General features: G+C 47.7%; 4 protein-coding genes across 4 annotated transcripts; 1 reads left to right on the top strand and 3 right to left on the bottom strand.

Annotated features, from left to right (window-relative positions):
* Positions 1-693: 693 nt before the first annotated feature.
* On the bottom strand, positions 694-4,783 carry AO090001000717 (glutamate dehydrogenase (NAD(+)); the record flags this gene model as incomplete). The annotated part of the gene is made up of 5 exons (XM_023234674.1): positions 694-727; positions 788-888; positions 943-3,776; positions 3,862-4,036; positions 4,742-4,783. The coding sequence occupies 5 exons, from the start codon at positions 4,781-4,783 to the stop codon at positions 694-696; spliced, it is 3,186 nt and encodes a 1,061-aa protein (XP_023089777.1).
* Positions 4,784-12,013: 7,230 nt separating this feature from the next.
* On the top strand, positions 12,014-13,634 carry AO090001000716 (uncharacterized protein; the record flags this gene model as incomplete). The annotated part of the gene is made up of 2 exons (XM_023234673.1): positions 12,014-13,132; positions 13,191-13,634. The coding sequence occupies 2 exons, from the start codon at positions 12,014-12,016 to the stop codon at positions 13,632-13,634; spliced, it is 1,563 nt and encodes a 520-aa protein (XP_023089776.1).
* A 1,309-nt stretch (positions 13,635-14,943) lies between these two features.
* On the bottom strand, positions 14,944-15,567 carry AO090001000715 (uncharacterized protein; the record flags this gene model as incomplete). The annotated part of the gene is made up of 1 exon (XM_023234672.1): positions 14,944-15,567. One exon carries the CDS (start codon positions 15,565-15,567, stop codon positions 14,944-14,946), a length of 624 nt encoding a protein of 207 aa, XP_023089775.1.
* A 323-nt stretch (positions 15,568-15,890) lies between these two features.
* On the bottom strand, positions 15,891-19,244 carry jhd1 ([Histone H3]-lysine-36 demethylase; the record flags this gene model as incomplete). Its single annotated transcript, XM_001819154.3, has 1 exon — positions 15,891-19,244. One exon carries the CDS (start codon positions 19,242-19,244, stop codon positions 15,891-15,893), a length of 3,354 nt encoding a protein of 1,117 aa, XP_001819206.3.
* Between the last annotated feature and the right edge of the window lie 750 nt (positions 19,245-19,994).

The raw sequence follows: 19,994 nt of genomic DNA, 5'->3' as shown, positions 1-19,994 counted from the left end.
ACTGTATCTGTCGCTTTTGCTCTTCATTCACTCCCCTTTCTCAGAGCATGTCTCGCACTCAAGGACGGGCTCGACTCGGTGATTAAAACAGTTCTCACTTCACGGGTAGGAGTTTATAAGTTCATCAGCACTCACTACTAAGGTCATGTATTGTGGACTGCTCCAATGCCTATGTTTCAATAATGATTTTGCCTTCCGTAAGGTGCCGAAGGACTTTCCCCATGCTTTAAGCATAGTTGTATCTCCCTGGGGTTTCATAGGCTAGCAGGTACACCAGGGAAAAGGAAGCAGCAACCAACCTAAGCTATATTATCGTCATTATATTTGGTCAAAACCCTTATGTTTTATAAATACAGAGTTAACGGCCCTGGAACAGTATAAGATCGCTTGGCACATGTGACAACGACAACAGCAGAAAAAAAAAAGGGGGGGTTTCTTGAACGCGTTCTTGATTGTGGGATGTAGATATAAATATTTATACGATCTTTAGATCTATATTTGAAGCAGAAAGAACCCAGAGGATGTAGATGTATTAAGTCTTCATTACGCGTGACTCCTTTTTTTTGTATCCCGTGCATGCGATTTTCATAGTTGCCATGATTAAATTTTGTAGCACTGCCTATGTGCAGTCATGTATAAACCGGAAGATGCAAAATCATAACGTGGAACATCACATCGCCTTTCGAAAGCATGTTATGCCATAGCCTTGGAAAGTCGCTTGGTCATGCTGTGCTTATGATTAGTAAAGTGGACCAGTGACTGGGGCTAGTGAAACTGATATACATACAAGTCAAAGAAGGAGAACTGGCTAGGGTTGCTGCCATACTCGTATACAAACCGACTTGCGAGGTAGCTGCCAAATATGGCCCGGAGATAGTTCTCAGGAACCTACATGTGCCGTTAGTTTTAAAATTGATTCTGACACTGAAAGTAGAAACTCACTCGCTGCAAGATTGTGTCGAGGCCAATCTTGTTCAGAAGTAGCTTGGGCAAAGCGTCATCAAGGACCGAGCGGCGGAGTTCAACATTGTCCCATAACTCGGTCTTCTGTAACTCCTCATCGAGCTTGGTAATAGCCAGACTGAGGCGATCACTGAGGACGCTGCGGAGAAGGCCAGTTTGCTCATGTTCACGCCAGATGGCCTCGAACTCGAGGGTGGCATTCTGCTTGATGACCTCCTGAACCTGCTTGACATAATCCTGGTAGAATGTGGGAACACTGCCATCTTCACGGACACACATGTTTTCGACGAACTCATCGTCATTGAAGGACAACGACGCAAGGACCTCTAGTGACGACGAAGTCACGCCACCCTTATTTGCTGATGCATCCTTAAACAGTATACAGCCGGACCTTTCGAGCCGGAGTTTACTGTCTTGTGTGATGAACAAGTTGGCACCCTCGACAATGTATGGGATGGTGGATTTGCCGTTGTGAATAAGTTTTCCAACAGTAGAAAGATCAATGGACTCCGGTCGCCCGCCACAAGGAACAAAGACATCATAGGGAAGTTCTCGGCGCAAATGGAAAGTGTTGCGGAAGATCATCCCGTTGTGGATGAACTCGCCATTCGGCAACTTAACGTTGCTCTCATCCACCAGAACACGGTAGCCTTCAGGGGAGAGTTTCGACAAGTCAAATTCGGAGATAGTCACGCGCTTCTTTGCAAGCCGGACCAGCTCCTCATGGTCCAGACCATTTGGATCAACAATAACACCGGAACCATCGACGATAGCGGTGTATTTCTCGTTGGCCAGAAGAATCTCGTTTGATCCCAGGTCACCATCGGGGCCACCGGTTTGAAGCTTACGAACCGTGGATGGGTCAATCTTCAACTTCCGGTAGATACCAAGAACATATTGGCGAACAGACAAGGTTGTCATGCCGTAAGTATCATGCGGGATACCGCCCAGCTTGGGACTTTTGCCAGTAAAGAATGACTTCCACCAAGGAGCTCCACGATTCCTTGCATGCTCTGTAGCCCAGTCCACCAACTCGGCCGTGTTCTCATCGGGCCCCATGAAAAGGATCTCATCCTTTCCATGCAAGTCAACGATAGGATCTTTGATGCCGGGGCTGACAGGAGGCAGCAGGAGATCGAGAATGCTGTCAATGTACTTCTCGAAAGCGACAGCTGCTTTGTCCTGATGGTTCACATCTAGGAGTATCACGCCCTTTGCACCACCTTCGGGGATGTCTTTATTTTTGCGCTGTTGGGTGTTGGCCAAATTGTAATTCTCATCGAACAGTGAGCGGGCATTAATGCTGTAGGCTTCTTTATTCCTGCTCTTGACGATACGAATGCCACCACGAGCGATATCCCGGAATCGTAGATGGAAGCCTCGGAACTCTGAGCTAATGACTAGAAACATGCCATAGAGACGCTGAGGATACTCGTGTTCCGGCAGGAAATCTGGGTTAAGTCGGAAACTAAGGGCGACCTTAGTGGGGGTGAAGAAGTTGGTCTTGAGGATGGCGGCGTTGAACACGCGGAAGGCGCTCATGACCATCTCGTCGTGTTCATTGGCCACTGTGCTTGAGATGAGCTGTTTCAGCTTCGCACCATCGAGGACTTCGTCAACCTGGAGGCGCAAATAGCTCAGGGTTGGAAGAAAATCATCTTCCGCAGGACCACGTGTTTGAACGTAATGAGTATTGGCAAAATCCAGGTAGAGCTTGTGGATGAGTTCCGGGTACTTGTTAACGATCTCCGAAATATAGTCGGATGTGAAAGTCTCGGTACGCAACCTCTTCTTGATCTTGGCTAACAGCTCTGCGTGGACACTATTATTGGAGTCCAGAACATCGGTCAGAGAGGTGTACTCAGAGCCCAAGCGATTAAGAAACTGTTGGACGAAGACCCACGCACAATGGGCATAGATGGTCTCCTGCAAGCTAAGACGACCGACCGCAAAGTGATGCTGGAATCTGTTCTGGGGGATGCAGTAGAGAAGTGAGACCTCCTTGATGATCTGGTGAACGGCTGCCTCGATAGGAGGATACTTAGCGGCGATTTCAGCATCTTTCAGTGGGCGAAGATAGAGAGATATGACCGTGATGCCGTTAGAAAAGTTCTCCAGATATTTACGGGAGCTTGTCAGGCGGTAGTAGTGGTAAAGATCAGAGAGTGCACTGAATAGACCCATAGCAGAGCCCTGGCGATAAGCGATGACCAGCCTTTTTTCGCGACTCTTCTCGATCTCGAACATTTCAATGACAGGACCTGATCGATTAACGGCATTCGTGATAATTTCTTGATAGATGGCCTTAGTATTTTCCGTTGCCTTTTGCAAGAATCTCTTTTCACCGATAATATCAATGTTTGTTTCATTCGGACCCGGGTTAGGGTTGACGAACTGGCACTTGTAAACAAAGTAGCACCGGAGTTGCTGGCCATCGTCCCCAGGAATTGGTGTTGGCGAACGGAAAGTCTCAACCCGATAGCTGTTACTAGGTGTGGATCCGTTTACGTATTTCTTCTCAATTCTCTGCTCATACCGAGGGCCGTCGACCGACGTGATGCCGGGCTTGCTTGTGTCAATGTAGACCGCATGATCCTCAGCCTCCTTATCTAAACGGATCTCGAGTTTCTTATCATCACGAGCGTACGCTGCAACCTTGGCAGCATAGAGAGAAAGGATCTGTGTGACGATAGCATCAACGGTCTCGGTTTGGAAGTATGTATCATCAATCCCAAGTTGATTGTAAAACCATTCGGCTTCCCCAGCGACGAATTCCGTCGGAATAAAGCCTTTGCTTTCCAGCTGGTCCATAACTGAGAAATACAGTTAGATGAAGGAAAAGAACTTCCAGTGTCATGAATAGAGGGGGGGCGGGGGGGGGAAGCGAGCGAGACTTACCCTGCTCCATTTGCTTCTCTTTCCCTTCGAACTTGGCAGCAATATAGCCCGGATCCTCCTCTGATAAGATTCGGTGCAGACCACCGCCGGGGAAGCCCAGATGGGTGGGCTGAGGTGACGGTTGACGCACATTTGATCCGGTTACATTCTCAAGAAACTTGTTATGAGGATGTCTCTGGAATCCAATGGGAGTCCCAGCGCCAGATTGAGCGCCATCATTACTGCCGTAGAGCTTGGGGCCTGGGCGCACGGGTAGGGTGTTGGCGCCATTGAGGTACCCATCCGGCTGTGGGGATGAAGAAGCAGTAGAAGACACCATGGTGTTTGATCAAAGTGCTTCGGGTGAGGTTCAATTGAGAGGGGAAAGGAGTACGATGCGCTGATGAAGACGTGAAGAGGAGTTAGTCATAGGGTGGGAGAAGAGCTGTGGCGTACGATCTCGAAAAGAAAGCTAATTGGGGAGAGAGAGGATCGGGTTTGGGTAGAGATAAGAACGGCTGGGGGCAGGGTTCACTGGCAGTGATAGGAAAAGAAGTGGACCGCGCCCGACCTCAAAACAGAGGTACATACCTCAAAAAGACGAGAGGGAAATCCTTCTTGCTTTATTCTTTTGTTTAGAACTTTCCTCTGCTACCTTGGATCTAATTGATCAAAAACAAAAGCAAGAACAGCCCCTTCGGCATGGAAGCTTATCAGAGAATCGCGAGAAAGAACGAGAAGTGAAAAGTCACTCTACGTCTTGGTACAAGCCATGCAATCGACACGTCACCGGGGTGGGACTGTCAACAACTGGGGTATGGAGATATCAAAGATGATATGAATATGAAGGAAAGAGAGAGAAATATCTCTTATATGATCCTATCTATAATCAAAAACTTACAGGAACAGCAACGGGCTCCAAGTGCTTATAAGTCCTAGACATTGCTGAGATCATACCCGGCGCTATGCGATCGGCCAGGCACGGGGACCGGTCCGGGGCAGTCACTCCTGTCTGGGAAAGAGTGGATGAGTCTCGAATTGTTGATCCGACGCCCATCCTTGTAGTGGAGTGGATCCTACATGTGGATCGGGTTGATTGATGGCTTTAGTGCGGTGTGATCATTAGTCCTGCATGTATCCTCCACGTTGCTCCAACTGACAGTGAGATGAATCCCAGTTTTACACCTTCCCCTTGATTCCCCACCCTTTTCCAGATACTACGTGTCTCTACTCTATGATGTATCTTGATATATCTCGTTGTTCTTAATCTTTTCTAGCATTCTTCCCTCTAAACCTTTCAGTTTTTATTTCTCATCTCGAAATTTTCGGTGCATTTGTTCTCGTTTCTTTTCTTTCTTTCCTTTTTTTCCTTTTTTTTTTTTTCAATCTCTCATTTTTGCTGGTACTGGTATTCTATTATACACAGTACCAAAGTTTTTGCCAAGTTTTGGGGGCTCTTATTCCAATTCAGGGATAGTGCCTCCGTAGCGCGAATGAGGCAAGAAGAAAAATACCGCATCAGAAAGACGTGATTGGCTATCCAAGGCTAAATTTGGAAGAAATTGCCTCAACGTCGCTCAGTGTGGTTCGGTCATCACCTGCCTTAGGCACAAGTAGTTCTGCTACTAGTACTTTGTGGTTGGCAACAAGAAGAGAATAGCCTAAGATGTTAAGAACAAGTGCACAGATTAAAACCATCTACAGTAACACCTAGCGAGTACCAGTACTAGACAATTTTCAGCTGGTGAAAAGAAACATGACTATAGCGGGTCTGTTAGTCAGCTGATAAAAGACGCCTTGGCCCCAGGTCTTGTGAATTTTTCCCTTGTGCGTAGCTCTCCACTTAGTAGGGCTGTACGCCTGGAAAGGGTAATTTGGTGTGTCATGGTGGCTAGTGACCTGCAAATCATCATCGACAACTGTTGCATGCAATCGATTCTGCATGATTCTCCTGCGTAATAACTGATTCAGAAAATGCCGCAATTTCGTAACCAAAGGATTGCTAGGCAGTGTCGGTTGAGCGACGTACTTTGTGTCTGTTTGCCTATACTTCATATCGATGTGCATTTAAATTATGGAATCTTTCCGCAGAAAGCAAAAGAATATGTGGAGTTATAATATGGGAGAGAGATTGATCGATTGATACTATATCATATCATATCATTAGAACCCAATATATTGAATTTACTAGGATGTAAGCAGAATAGGACGAAAGATGCTAGAGAATGGGATCGAATCATGGGACCTCTCAGAATCTTCGGCTGCAAAGGAAAGCGGAATAAGGAAAAAGAAGATGAAGTCACGGGTCAGAGTTTTTCACGATACTGCGGGGTTAGTCGATCCCAACCGTGATCCGTACCTGGATCAATGGTCTATCCAGTACTAGTGATTTGCGGGGTGAACCCGCTCAGTCCAATCCCACGTCACCGTACTCCATGTAGCCTCCAAGATCCCGTTCTCATTATTAAAATGGCTCAATTCTACCCCATGCTATTACCCCATGGAAATCTCGCCCACAGACATTGTTAAGCCACAACTGGGTACGAAGGTGGGGTTGGTTTAGGCTCTCAGCCTCTCACCCGTTACTGTGTTCGGCTCAGTGTCCAGACTCTTCTGCTCGGGGTCTCCACTTACCTCAACTGTTGAAGGGGCAGTATGAGTCGATGAGGTAATCTCCAACAAAAATGTCTAACTTCTCCAACATACATAGTGCCACCGAATCGGTGAACTTCTGGACGGTCTAGAAAATTCGGTTATGCGATGATGTGATCAGCCAACCCAAGTAGAAGTAATTTGAATTGGTTACAAGGCAAGGAGATGAACCAACGATTGGCAGAGTACCCAATACTAGTGCATATCATTTAACAGTGGCTGTTTCACCGGCATTTGGAATAACAGAAATTGATTATTAACATTGGCGAACTCATGTTAAGCCAAAATCATCATACATGACCCGGACAGGCATGCATAGAAATACCTTTTTAATTCAAGTCGCCGGTATTTCGCGGGACGGTTTGGGATGGTGTAATCTGACAAATTCGGAATTCTGTTCAAGGGACTTAGATACAAGGATGTCCTGGAGGCTACGCTATTTCTAGGTATCTTTTTCTTCCTGCCTTCCTTTGTAAATTGTTCCTTCTTTTCTGTTGGAACTGAATGGATTACTCAGTGACTGAAGGATCAATGAAACCACTACGAAGAAACTTGAATCAGATGCTGTAAATGAAAGACAGTCTCTGATAGGTTTTTTTTTTTTTTTTTCCCTCTATATCATAACTATCAGAGATAAGAAAAAAGGTCAAGGCTAACGATTGGCCCAGACCTGTATATATCAAAGATAAGGTACTATTAAATGCGAGATAGGAAATGCATATCTGCCATATGCTATTCTGATAGAACTATGCAATTAGACCTGATGACGTGTACGTGGGACAGATGCAGTTGAGAGAGGCATCCTTCAATCTACTTTTAAACTATCTCTGGAAGGATGCTGATTGAACGATGCTCAACCAGGACTCTGCCCAATCAGGAATGCTTATGCTGTGGACCGATAAGGTAATTGGATAGCTAGTCACGGGTTGGAAAGTTTGCCTCCCTTTATGATGAAAACATAGACCATCATGAAATTCTTTCTTGGAATGGAGAGGAAGGGCAGAAAGCTCGACAAAGAAGGAGGAAGAAAGAAGGAAGAGAAAGAGAAAAAGAAAAGGAAAAAGGAAAAGGGAGAGGTGGGGCGAAACCATATGGTTTAGTATAGTTAGCTCCAAGATACTAAGATACGACAACATCATGTGTTTTTTATTGGGCTTAGCAGCTGTTGATATGTAGTGGTGGTGAGCCATGAGTAAATACAAGCATCGCCAGGTTTACTAGATGTATGAAACTTTATGAAAACTCGAACATTATCATAAGAATCCACACTCGCGAATTAATTGCATTGAACACGCCTGTATATTGAAACACTTGCTTTATTATGAATCAGATTATGCATAGTAAAGGATTCATCTCTCTCCCTCCCTTTCATTTTTCTTTACTCTTCATATCCCAATACCCCTCCTACGGTGTAATGCATCTTACCGGGTGCATCTGGAATCCACAGGCTCAAGAAAGTTGGCTACAGCTAACAAAGTATGCAATTATCAATTCTGTAACCGCATGGGGTTGTCATATCAATGAAAATATATTAAAGGGCAGGGGCTAATGACTCAAAGTGCTGATGGACGAAGAAGTTAAACCCTCTGAGAGGGCAGGGGTTTGCTCAAGAAGACGAACTAGTAGGCACTTCCGGACCTTATCATGACGTGAGCTGGTTAGTTTCTGTTTCTTTGCCCTTTTCTTTTTCCTGGACTCTGTAATATGACGATTCTCAACGGGCAAAGAAAGAACTAATTAAACCGATAGAAAGGGAGTGACAATATACGGAGGTTGTCAATATCTTGTTTGGTTGATCAGCATGGCCGTGTTGACCTTTTTTCCCTTTGCTCTGCGAAGTAATGGTAACTCCCCCACCTAAAGCTATAGAAAGATAACTAAACAATCTAGGAGGCTATCTATAGCTTATATACCTTAGCTGGGCCTTCCTATTCACTATCTCTTTATTCATACCACCTCTATAGAGATATTACCTAAAGTAGTAGTACGGTAAATACTCGGGTACCTACTCAGACAGCTATTAGTATTCAACAAAAGTACTAGTAGGCATAAAAACGGCTTTTCTTTCTTAGGTTCGCAACTATCGTTTAACTCTACCCACCCCTCAAGTTTTAATAGCTCACTTCTCGTTTCGTCACGAGATAATTGCCTCAGTTTGATAACTGTCAGCCTACCTCTCTTCATCAACTATCATCCACCCAACCACCCACCCACACCCATTGCCGAGATACAGCGATGGAAATAATCCAATCTGAATCATACATAATTACTAAATAGTGGAATGTCATCCCCTCTCTTCTAGCTTCGCAACTAACCAACCATCCTCACCCCGCCCACATCTACTCAGGACATCTCTCGCACTATCGAGGCATGTCCATTTCGAGCTCCCGCCTCACCTGTGCCTGCAATATCTCCCTCCGCCGCCACCTCCCTCACCCGTGGAATCAAAGAACCAATTCTCCCTCTGGGGCTCGATCGACGGTGAATGTGCCTAGCCTGATAGCATTGGCTCTCTTGATTACCCGTTTGCTGAGAATACTAACGATAGGGATGCAGTTCAGCTGATATGCTTCCCTTCCCCCTCCCCTAGCGCGAATAACTTGATTTGCCGAACACGCTCCAAATTTCCTGGACAATAGGGTCATTTGGATAGGGAGTCGGAAAGGCAGAATTTGTTCATATTTTATATCTACTCCTTGTTTGTCCTCTCTCCCACCCAAACTTTAATGCATGGCATACGACAGATACTCCATGATGAGAGTGACATGACTATTATCCTTAGAAAAAGTGCATGTCTTTCTCATCCTTGAATTCTGAAACACCATACTTGTATAATTCAGTGGTTTATCTGACAAACCACTACGAAGCACATCGTATAATCGAGTCAATCGGCGGGGTTGGGCATGGCATACCGCGTAAAGTAGCTTTGAGACATTTCTTATCGTGTGTCAGGTGCCACGCTGCACTATGCATGTTGGCTACTATGGTGGCACACCGCCAATAAACTGGTTAGTGAAGAGAAGTCACCAAGGTCGCTACGAAAGACCCGAAACCCGCTTCAACGACGTAGTGCCAAGGCCGAAGTGTTTAGGAGTCAAAATCAATCGATCTGTTCATGTTCGCCATCGGCCGGGTGGGTGCATCTCATGTGGTATACTAAGCCCCCGCATATGGCTTGTTTTAGATTGCTAGTTCAGCGAGTATGCGTGACGTAACGTATGACATTAACCTGTGGTGACCCCATTGGCAGGGCTTTTGAGGTTCATAAGATGACCGACTTGGAGCATTCTCAAAGCTGTTGGAACGATTCTTCGAACGACGCAGGATCCTGAGCACCAAGTTGATTGTAGATCTTCTCTAGTTCTGCTATGGCATCGGAATTTCCTTGAAGCGCGGCATCGTTAAGTTGCTGAATCTCGGCCAATTGCTCTTCTGTCCGCGCCCAACCGCGCAAGCGCTCTTCAAGATTCTGAGCCCTTTTCAGACTAAAAACGGTGCGTACAGTGTCTGTTTCCCCCTTGGATTGTTTGATGTTCCTCAATCGCTCTAAAAACAGAGCCTGGTTTGTTTGAGGGCCCACTCTGCGGGTTGCCCCTCCCGTCGCGTCTAGTGTATCACCTGAGCAGAACGCATGTTGGACAGGGCCCGCACTGGAGATAAGGTTCGCTCTGCGGCCTAGAATCTTGACGCTGTTAGCGGCTATGAGGCTGAAGGTTTTATCAAGCTTTAACGGAGCAACTTGGGCAGTTGTCGTGTCGGCTTCTGGCCCTGCAAGTTGAGATTCCGGCTCAGGCGGCGTGAAGTGTAACTCGGTGCCAATTTGCTCGGCCCAGGAGCAGCTGAAGATTTGATTCTGGTATGAGACGACGGGATTGTGGGTGTGCAGGCCTAAAATTTGTAACCCGTCTGCGGGGCTATTGTCAGACTCGGTGCTTGCCAGAGCCGACTCATTCTCGTCGCTTCGGGGAGGGTGGACGGAGACAGATGGTAGACCGGAAGTAGCCGCAGCTGATGAAGAATCCGTCGCAAGGTCCGCACGTCGTCGAGGGGGTCGGATGGGACCATGAGAGGAGGTGAGGTCGAGGTTAAGATAGAAGGTCTATGTGCGGCTTCCAGTCAGTCGGACACAAATTAGGGTAGGTATGAGTGAGATATGCAAAGTGATAAAATCGCGATAAGACCTTGCAGATTAAGACGTACCTCCGTTTCATTCTCATCGTATTCGTACTCATATTCAGAACCTTCCTCGTCCGGTAATGTTGAGTCCATTAGCATGGCTGGATCCAGGACCAATGTAGGCTCCGAGGGAGGATACATGACGAGATTAGATAATCCTTCCAAGACCAAATGGAGTATTCGATAGAAATGGCAGTATCCATCCAAGATTACCATGGGAAGTGGTACGGTAGTTGGTGATTGGTGTGACGTGGAGGGGTTGTGCTAATTAGTACCTAGTATGTAGTACGTAGTACTAAGTTGGGCAAGAAATTGAACCCACGGGGGTCCGCGGCAAGATCGGCCCGCTTTTAGAGTAGTTGTAAGCTTAGTTCAGGTAGTTTACTAGTATAACTATACGGAGTACTCGGTATGTACTACTACCCACCTACAGTATCCATTCCTTGTTTATCTTCCTTGACAAGAAATGATCGACCTTAGGTGATGACCTCATCATCTCCACCGTTGAATTGACTGTTCCTCTCTTGCCTCCTCATTCCCCCTCCCGGTTCAGCCTTATTCACTCCCAGCAGTCCTGTTGCTGGCTGCTGTTGTTGTTTGTTGTCTCCAGTCCTACCCAGATCTCCACCAAGACCATGCCAAGTAAGTAGTTTACACGATAAATACAGTACATTGTCAACTGTCTTCCGTCCCTTCCGCCCTACGTTTCCTGATTGATTCGGCAGTGCGCGGAAGCAAGGGAGTCACTAGTTAGTGCTGCTGATCTGAAAGATGCATCCGTCACCTTCCATGCTATGATCATCCATTATCTAATCCCCTTCCGTCATTCCCGGTCTGTCTCTCTTAGTGGACAATTCATTCATACCCGTCGTTCAACTACCTTAGTGTCAATCCCATCCCTCTGGTGTTTTACTGCTCTCGGTAGTCATGCTATTATTTGCACTGCTGTTCTCGACCGCTGCTGACGGAGCAATAATGCTTGCGCGCTTCCCTTATAGAGTCCCTTTCTCCTTTGCCTCTGTCTCCAGGTCTGGCTGCCTGGCTTTATTGCTTCCATATCTTGTTACTGGTCATCTATAATCCTGCCGCGGCGTGGTCTCATGTGCCTCGTACTTTACTTTCCTTACTTCCCTCCGAGGACTCTGCCCTGAGTGCTACGGCCTTATCTCAGCCTAGTAGTAGTGCTATTGCGGTTAGAGAGTCTGTCAACATCACCAGTGTCACCACTTTTCTACGCTCTGCAGCACCCGCTGCTACTCATTCTAACGAGGTCGGGTTTGCGTTCCGTGATTTATCTCGTCTTAATCATTCTGACCTCGCGGCTCCATCCAACTTCCGCCAGCAGATGGTACAAAGAGCTACCACCGCAATTGTTATCCTTTCGTCACTGATCGCATACATTTCAATCAATAGCCTGGTCCGGATTGTAAACCCCTCGGCTTTTATCTGGTCTGCCGAAGATAAAGACGAGGCCCGCTGGATTGCTTCCTCGCATTCGTGGTTTGATCGGAAAGCCTGTCGGTGGCTAGGTCTCTGTGGTACGGCGCATTACCGCGCGGCCCGCCCCCGTTTCGGCCAGCATAAGCTTGTCTCGGAGACACTTTCACCAGGGGAGTCTAATTCTACTTCCTGGAGGGCGTTTTGGTCGAACGGGGGCAACCTTTCGGACACCACGTGGGACGAATCCGAAAGGTCTCGTCGAGAAATTCCAGACTACATTTTCCGGTATGCGCCTCTCGTCCACTTGTTTTCAGGCGAACAGTTCTGGCCTGGTGATATCGCTGAGCACCTCTATCACACAACCCCAACGCTGAATTATACACCCATCCGGTCACAACAAGACCATCCAACCCTGCAGGATCTTAACCAACTGAATCAATTTCAAGGAGGGCGCTACATATTTCTAACGAGTAATGACGACGTTGAAGATCGCCCGTCCTGGATGGAGGGAGAGAAAAACATACCCGAGCCTCCTGAGGATGGAGAGGTGGCACAGTCCTGGGCCGATTGGGATGGTCGAATTGATGGGAATATCCCGGGCGACACCCCGGAAGAGAGAGCTAAGTGGTACGATGCAAGCCAACCTGTGCAAGACAGAGAAGGCAATATGACTCCGGATGAGCTCGGCTATCCAAATCTAGAAGACGAGCGGATTCGGGACGAACTTCGGAAACGGTATGGTGGGGAGCCCATCCGTACGGAAGGTACTAGGGGCCATAGCAATGCGCCAGCTGTACTGATCGTAATGGACAAGGGCAACGGCGTTGTTGACGCTTTTTGGTTCTATTTCTACAGCTTCAACCTGGGGAACGTAGTTCTGAATGTGCGATTTGGGAACCATGTCGGCGATTGGGAACACTGTCTCGTGCGATTCCACCATGGTAAGCCCAAAGCACTCTTCTTTAGTGCCCATAGCGCGGGCGAAGCATATAGTTACGAAGCCGTCGAAAAGAATGGGGAACGAGTAAGACAAAGTTCCTTGAGAATATGCATTTACTATTGCCACTAACCGATACCATTAGCCGGTCATCTACTCAGCGCTGGGAACCCATGCCATGTACGCGACTCCCGGCATCCACGACTATATTCTGCCATGGGGCCTCCTTCATGATCAGACGGACCGCGGCCCGCTGTGGGATCCTCTCTTAAACTCCCATTCATATACCTACGATTATGACAACGATACTTTGCTTGCATCTACTTTCAGCCCGGATTCACCCACAGAATGGTTCTACTACAATGGCCATTGGGGTGACAAGTTCTATCCTTTGGGAGATCATCGACAATACCGATTCGCAGGCCAATATCATTATGTGAACGGTCCCCTTGGTCCTCGATTCAAACATCTAGATCGCCGCAAAGTGTGTCAAGGGCCTGATGAGGGAACTTGTGTGATCAAAAACTATATTGGGGAACAAACAAGGGCCAAGCGATGGCTTAGTACCGATCCAGGGAGCCACCGGTGAAGGATTTCTTGGGTTAACAAGCCCTGAAGGCTTGGTTCGCTACTTTTTCTTTTCTTTGGTGATTCCATTCTATATCATAGGATATACCCCGTCTGCTTACATATACCTGACTGTATAGACCCTTGATTTGATGTAAGGAGTTGAAGCGCATGAGTTACGATGGATGATGAGTATACAACTACTACATACGATGGAGCTTGGTAGGAGTTCTCCACTGGATGGAGTTACCGATGGTCGCAATTTCTGGATTTCTTACACAAGGTGAAAGCGGGCTTGGACTGCATAGATAACCGAATCAATGAATAAACGATTACTAGTAAATGAGTTATTGTTCAATCGCTCAGCGTAGAAAATTGAACGCAGTCCCAATACTGACGTCCATATGCCGGTTCTAATGGTCTACGGCACATTTGATTGACAAACGGCGGACGTTTTCTGTTTGTCACATATAAACTTGGCAGAATTTGGGTCATCATGAAGCGGCCAACAAAGATATCTCATTTCGTGAAGTCTAGGATCTAGATTCTGAAGGCGCGGGAATCCGCGTTCGACTCTAATCGGACGTCGCGGACAGCAAAAGCTAGGAAAGCATACACGGAGGCCTATCTTGTTTGAAAGAGTATGGATCGCGGTAATTATATATCCATTAACGGAAGAATAGATGGGATATTCAGAGAGTTATGTCAAGCAACATCAGGACAGAGAAGATCGGTATAGAGACGGAATGAAAAGGCAAAGGTGGGAGGGAATAAATAAGAAAGCATGAGCAACTGAAGGATTGACAACGCTAGCAAGACTTCATTGAACGAGACCCAAGAAACTAGCAGGAAAGGGCAAAGATACGGTAGGAAGGATTTGACCGAAACAAAGCAAAGGTATGAGAGCAACGGTTTGATCAGGAATCCCCCAGCGTACCAACTTATAACGCCAAATCGAGCAGACAGATAAAAAAGTAAATGCTCAAAGGATAACGTCTGATGCAATGAGATAAACCCCCAAACGAACGTCACAGCCTGGCGACGATGGAACGCCGAAACAAATCACACAAAGCATTAAAGCCCCAACGAAGTCCGAGACTCCCACCCTTTCAAAACTCCCTTCCCAAGTTTCCCGGCAGCAAGTAGTCAAATCACCCGAGTGTAATTCTTTCAGATTCATATCAACTTCAGTGGTTGCCCGATTGAGGTAGTCTAGATAAGAGAAAGAACAGAAAGAAAAAGTAAAGTAAAAAAAAAAGGGAAAGTAAGAAAAAAGAAAGTGAATTTCATAAACCGTCATAGGAGAGTATGGCATAAATCAGTCGCCTGCTTTACGCTCTCGTGGCTCGCTTTCGTAGGCCAAATTCCTGTTCTTGAAGTTCGCGGATTAAACGCATGCTCTCAGCATCTGGCTCACCGTCTGCCCCAGTCGTTCGCTCACGCTTCATATGCTTGCTGGTCTGACCAGGGGACGTCAACGTGGCATGCCGGTCAATTTTCTTATCAGCGGTTGGAGTCTTTGCGTGTGATGACGACGGACGTGACGAAGACTTCTTCGAACCCGACGATGGACCAGGAGTAGTTCTATGCGTGCTAGTGCTTGACGCGCCGAACGATGGGCGACGTGCATTTGGTGTGTGTACAGATGACTTCGACGGCTTGACAACATGGACCTCAGGCATGTATCGATCTACATGACGCGGTTGACGGGAAGAGTGACGAGCATTGGATGTCGGTGTTTGAAGGACCGTAGAATGCTCTCCCTCAGCATCGGCATGGTCTTGGAGGACATCAGTCTCATCTGCCAAGGAAGTTGGCGGCGACACAAGTGAAACCGCCGGCTGAGGCACAGAGGCTGAGTTGACCTCTTTAGCAACGACATCATCTGTCTGAAATGTAGGTGGTGATGCATATGAATTTTGCGCCACGGGCGCTTCCTTTTCTGCAGCTACCATGTCTGGCTGCTGCGAAAAGCCTTGATCCACACGAGAGATCCCCGGCAGTGGAATAGCATCGAAATTGCCTTTCTTGTATAACTGGGTAGATGGTCGAGTTCCCTGTGCATCTATTATGTCACCCTCTCGGCTGACATGCGCCGGCTTTGTTATGGGAGAGGTGCTTTCTTGCTTCGGTCTTTTTGAGGTGGGATTAAAGCTTTCCTCGGTGAGCCGGGGCCTTTTGGCAGAAGCTGCAGCTCGCGGTTTCGACCGTTCTTGAGCTTTGACAGGGTCAATTCTCCCATACTCATCATGGATACATCGCCGCTATACACAACCAGTTAATAAGTAATATACACAACGGGGGTTGCGCAGCGGCATACCTTGCTCTTTCGACAATCATCACAAGCCTTGCTACGCCCTTTCTTCCCTGCATTGATCCCATCAGGGCTAATGTCGTTTAGCTTGTTAGTCACTGTATGCGGTGTACCCATAACAGTCGGCCCGTACTTTCCAGCAGTTTCGAATCGGTCCAATCCACCATTTCCATCTTGAAGACCTGCTTCAGATGCAATTGCTGCCAAAGAGCTCAGCGCAGATGCGGCATCATGTGCCAGGGATGATTGGCTTCCAGCGAAGACACCAACCGTCATTTGCTTCGTTGGCGTTGGGTCACTTTGTTCATCTTTATGATGGCATCGGATCCTTCTTTTGCGACAAGCATCACAGGCAACCCGCTTGGGACCTAGTCCAGAACCCCGATGAATGTTTCGAGGCTTGGAAACATTCTCCTCTTTCACCCCGCTACCCGAAGAGATGAGAGGTGTAGGAACGACGATGCTTGGTGGTACCGAGGTGCTACTACCGGAGACCCCATTGGAAGTTTCACGATGTTGTTCTAGGGGTCTCTGCACAGCCTGTCTCTCTGCGTACATGCGTTGGTTGTCCATATTACGTTCTGAACGGCGACTAGGTCGACCAGCAGACTTTTTCTCTGTGAGACTGAGTTTGGCGTTGCTTTCAACGACACCAGGTCGTGTCCATTGAGCAGCTTTTTCATTACCACGCTTCCAAGCGACCCAGATGCCGAATTTTCTAACAGTATCAATCGGATCTCCAACACCTTTCGGAATTGATCGCTTGATTGCGTTCCTACCGTCCGCCGTCACCCCTTCAACAATGTAAGAGCCAGCGATCAAAGCAGTCCGAAGGAGATACTTCGCAAGGTCTGGTAATCCCTCTAACTCAGCTTGCGAGTAGAAGCGCATATTATGATACGGTGATCCGAGAGGCGCTGTGTTTGTCCGTTCTCCGAATTCGTAATAGATGGGGTAATCTCGATGGAAACGATAATTCTCGTCCTGCGCGAAGGCATCCAATACACTTTGGGGAATGGGGTCGTCTTCAAGATACTTCAAAGCTGCATACCATTGGATTTTCTGAAAGAACGGGTATCGGAATTTCCTTGGGACCTTTGTATCCTTTTCAATCTTGGCAATTTTAATCTGCATCCCATAGTTCAGTCTTGTAAGGAAATTGCCTCCGATAACTAAGCTGTCCTTGGGAGTCCACACGGCATGGATCCAGCCGGAGGGAATCAACATTGTGTCCCCTTCAGAAAGATCAACCCGATAACATTCCTTAGTTTGGTCCCCAAGGAAGGTAGAGTCTTGGGCAGGTGAATTACACCACTCTTCGTATTTCTTCAAATGTTTATCCTTAGGCGGTATGAAGAAGAATGTCTTCTTGCCCTTCAGAATGTGATAGTATACTGATGAGCCGCCGAAGTCGATGTGGAAATCCGTGTAGCAGTCAGCAACGGACATAAGACAGTAAAATTGGACTTTGGGATAATCCCCAAGTGCCTTTAGATCTTCCGGCCAAACTGAATCTTGTAAATCAAGATCACGCACGATCTTCGGCCGACGAATCAATCTGCCCAATCTACTCTGCGACACCTCCAGGCTGATGACGTTTCGAACGACCTTAGATCCCGCATTTTCATAATAGTCGGCCCATTTCTGCATTGTCCACCTTTTGTCTTCGCCTTGCTGTGATTTAACGTCTATCACCTCTACCCTTTCTTCAAGCCCATATAGCTCTGCAACCGCTCTGACTGTGAGGCCCTGGGGAATGACCATGTCTAATTGATCTTGGCCACAGTCAAGCACAGTCTCGACACCTTGACAGTCCTCGTGTGTGTGTTCCAACAGCTCGTCGAACATTTCCTGGGTAGAAGCTTCTTGGACGAGTGCATCATAATCAGGGCTGCTGGTCGAGACCGGATCCCGGGTGTTTAAATGGGCTGGTATTACGATTGGCTCTGTCATGCCATTCCCTCGCTCGAAATACTCAGCCGTGACTAGCTCTGGGCGCATGCGAGGGAAGCTCTCTGGTAGAAAGCGGATTTTGCCTTGTCGAATAGGCTCAATATAGTGGTGCTCCATCGAGTCTGTAGCGGTCTTAACAAGTCCCTGGTTAAGACCAGCATAATCGATAGCAGTACGAGCACGGGAAGACTTGCGAACAAAGGTAGTCTGTCCGTGAACTGGTCGACACCCACGGCAAATAAACTTGTCAACCGTCCGAATTTCGCGGTCATTTTTGAAACCCGCGCAGACAATATGAAACCAGCGTTTGCAGCCGTCACAGCTGATCCATGTGACATCGCCTTGTTCGCCAGTGTCCATCGGTATTCGGACGAGATTACAAGCAGCACAACTTGCCTGGCCAGACTCTTCAGACTCTGTGTCGTCTTCCACCTTGGAAGAAAGGCTTCGCGATATTTGAGGCTCATTGGTGGCGGGGGCCTGTGTATCATAATGAGAATTGTTGGCCACCGCATTTGTAGAAATCCAATTGCTCTCTGTGCTATCTCCTTCGTCCTGCCATATAATTGGCTGAAGGCTGGAGGAGCTTGTGTTCGGTCGCGTACTATGTATGGCGGGCCGAGAAATAACAGCCGAACCGTCGGATCGAGATCTCATCCTGGACGGCGGAAGAGTACCGTGTCCTGAAGTATTGTAAGTAGATTTATCTTCGACTAAGTCTATGTACGAAGCCCCTAAACCATCCTTAATATGACGTTTCGCTTCATTTCCATATTGGTAATATGACTCGTCTATGCTCGTTCGTTTCGAGGAAGGGGCGGTATGATGGAAATTGGACGGCCTCGCAAAGTTCAACAATAGCTCCGCATCTGTTTTCATGCTGTCGAAAGCTGATGGCGGGCTTGGATCAGGTATTGCGCCCATACGATGCTGATGAGATGGAGAAGAATCTTTTTCCGACCGTGGGCGTTTAGCCGGACGCTCTGCGAAGTCGACGGGCTCTGGCGGGAAAAGTGACATGGTCGATGTAGAATTCTGAGACGGAGGGCGGTAGGATAGAGGTGCAAAAGTAGGACTCGTTGCGAGAGCGATAGTCGCAAGGGTGTCGATCGTTGAACTTGACCTACCATGGCCGGATCTCTGATGAGACACGTTATCCGCGGCAGCATATCGACTGTTATTATGTGTGAAATGGTTGCGATCAAAGTTCGCAACTCTAGGTGCGCCGCGGTCGACCCACGAAGCTCGAGTATCGCCGGTTGTGCAGGGAGAAATTGGCTCAACGGCGCGTCGCGGAGGCGAAGGAGTGCGATAGCGTGGCGGTCGACTGCCCGAGTGATTTAAGAATGAAGTAGCAGTAATCATATTGAAGCTGAGATATAGAGTGAAAGGGGACAGGGCGCAGAGATAAAACCGGAGGTGACAAGGTATTTTGCGGCAAGCGGGCAAAGCGGGGATGTAACGACCACACGGGCTATAGAGAGGCCACCGCAGGCAAATGGAGAGTCATTCCTGGCGAAACGAACGGCGCGCGCTGGGTAATATAATGATATCCGAAGCGGGGTGCGATGATCGGTGTTGAGTAAGAAGATAGGTTGACGGAGAAGAGTCGCACGGCGGAACACTGGGAGGTTGAGGGGGGAAGTTCAGTCTGCCGACTAGTCGAGAGCGGCGGGAGGACGCAGCACCGGGGACGCACCGCGGGTGCGGCCAGAACTAAGAAAGACACTGCAGGAACAGCAGAGCTCTAAGGGAATAAGGGAAAATAAACGATTGGATAGCGCGCAGTGAAAGTAGTTGATGGGGTGAGGTGTGGGATGGAGAAGATGTGAATTGCGGCGACGGGAGGCCGAAGAGGAGAGCGCGAGTGAAGGCAAGGCGGGCGCGGCGCCGTAAGTCTGCCTCAGCCTTCAGGCCATCATCATATCTGCCTATCGTTTGCGGCCAAATGGTACTAGATAGCAGAGCACAACTGGTTAGGTGGATTGTGTCTTTGATTTATACAGCGAGAAAACTACATGAACTCTCTCCTGGGTATTTTGGCTCCAGGGTCCTGTTGTCAATCCCTGCTGCTACGAATTCCTCGTCTTTTAGAAGTGTAGATCCGTAGTGTTT

This window comes from Aspergillus oryzae, chromosome 2 (assembly GCF_000184455.2).
Source record: "Aspergillus oryzae RIB40 DNA, chromosome 2".
NCBI classification, from domain to species: domain Eukaryota; kingdom Fungi; phylum Ascomycota; class Eurotiomycetes; order Eurotiales; family Aspergillaceae; genus Aspergillus; species Aspergillus oryzae.
Note: the sequence above shows the minus strand (reverse complement) of the source record. Positions and strands in the feature narration are given on the sequence as shown.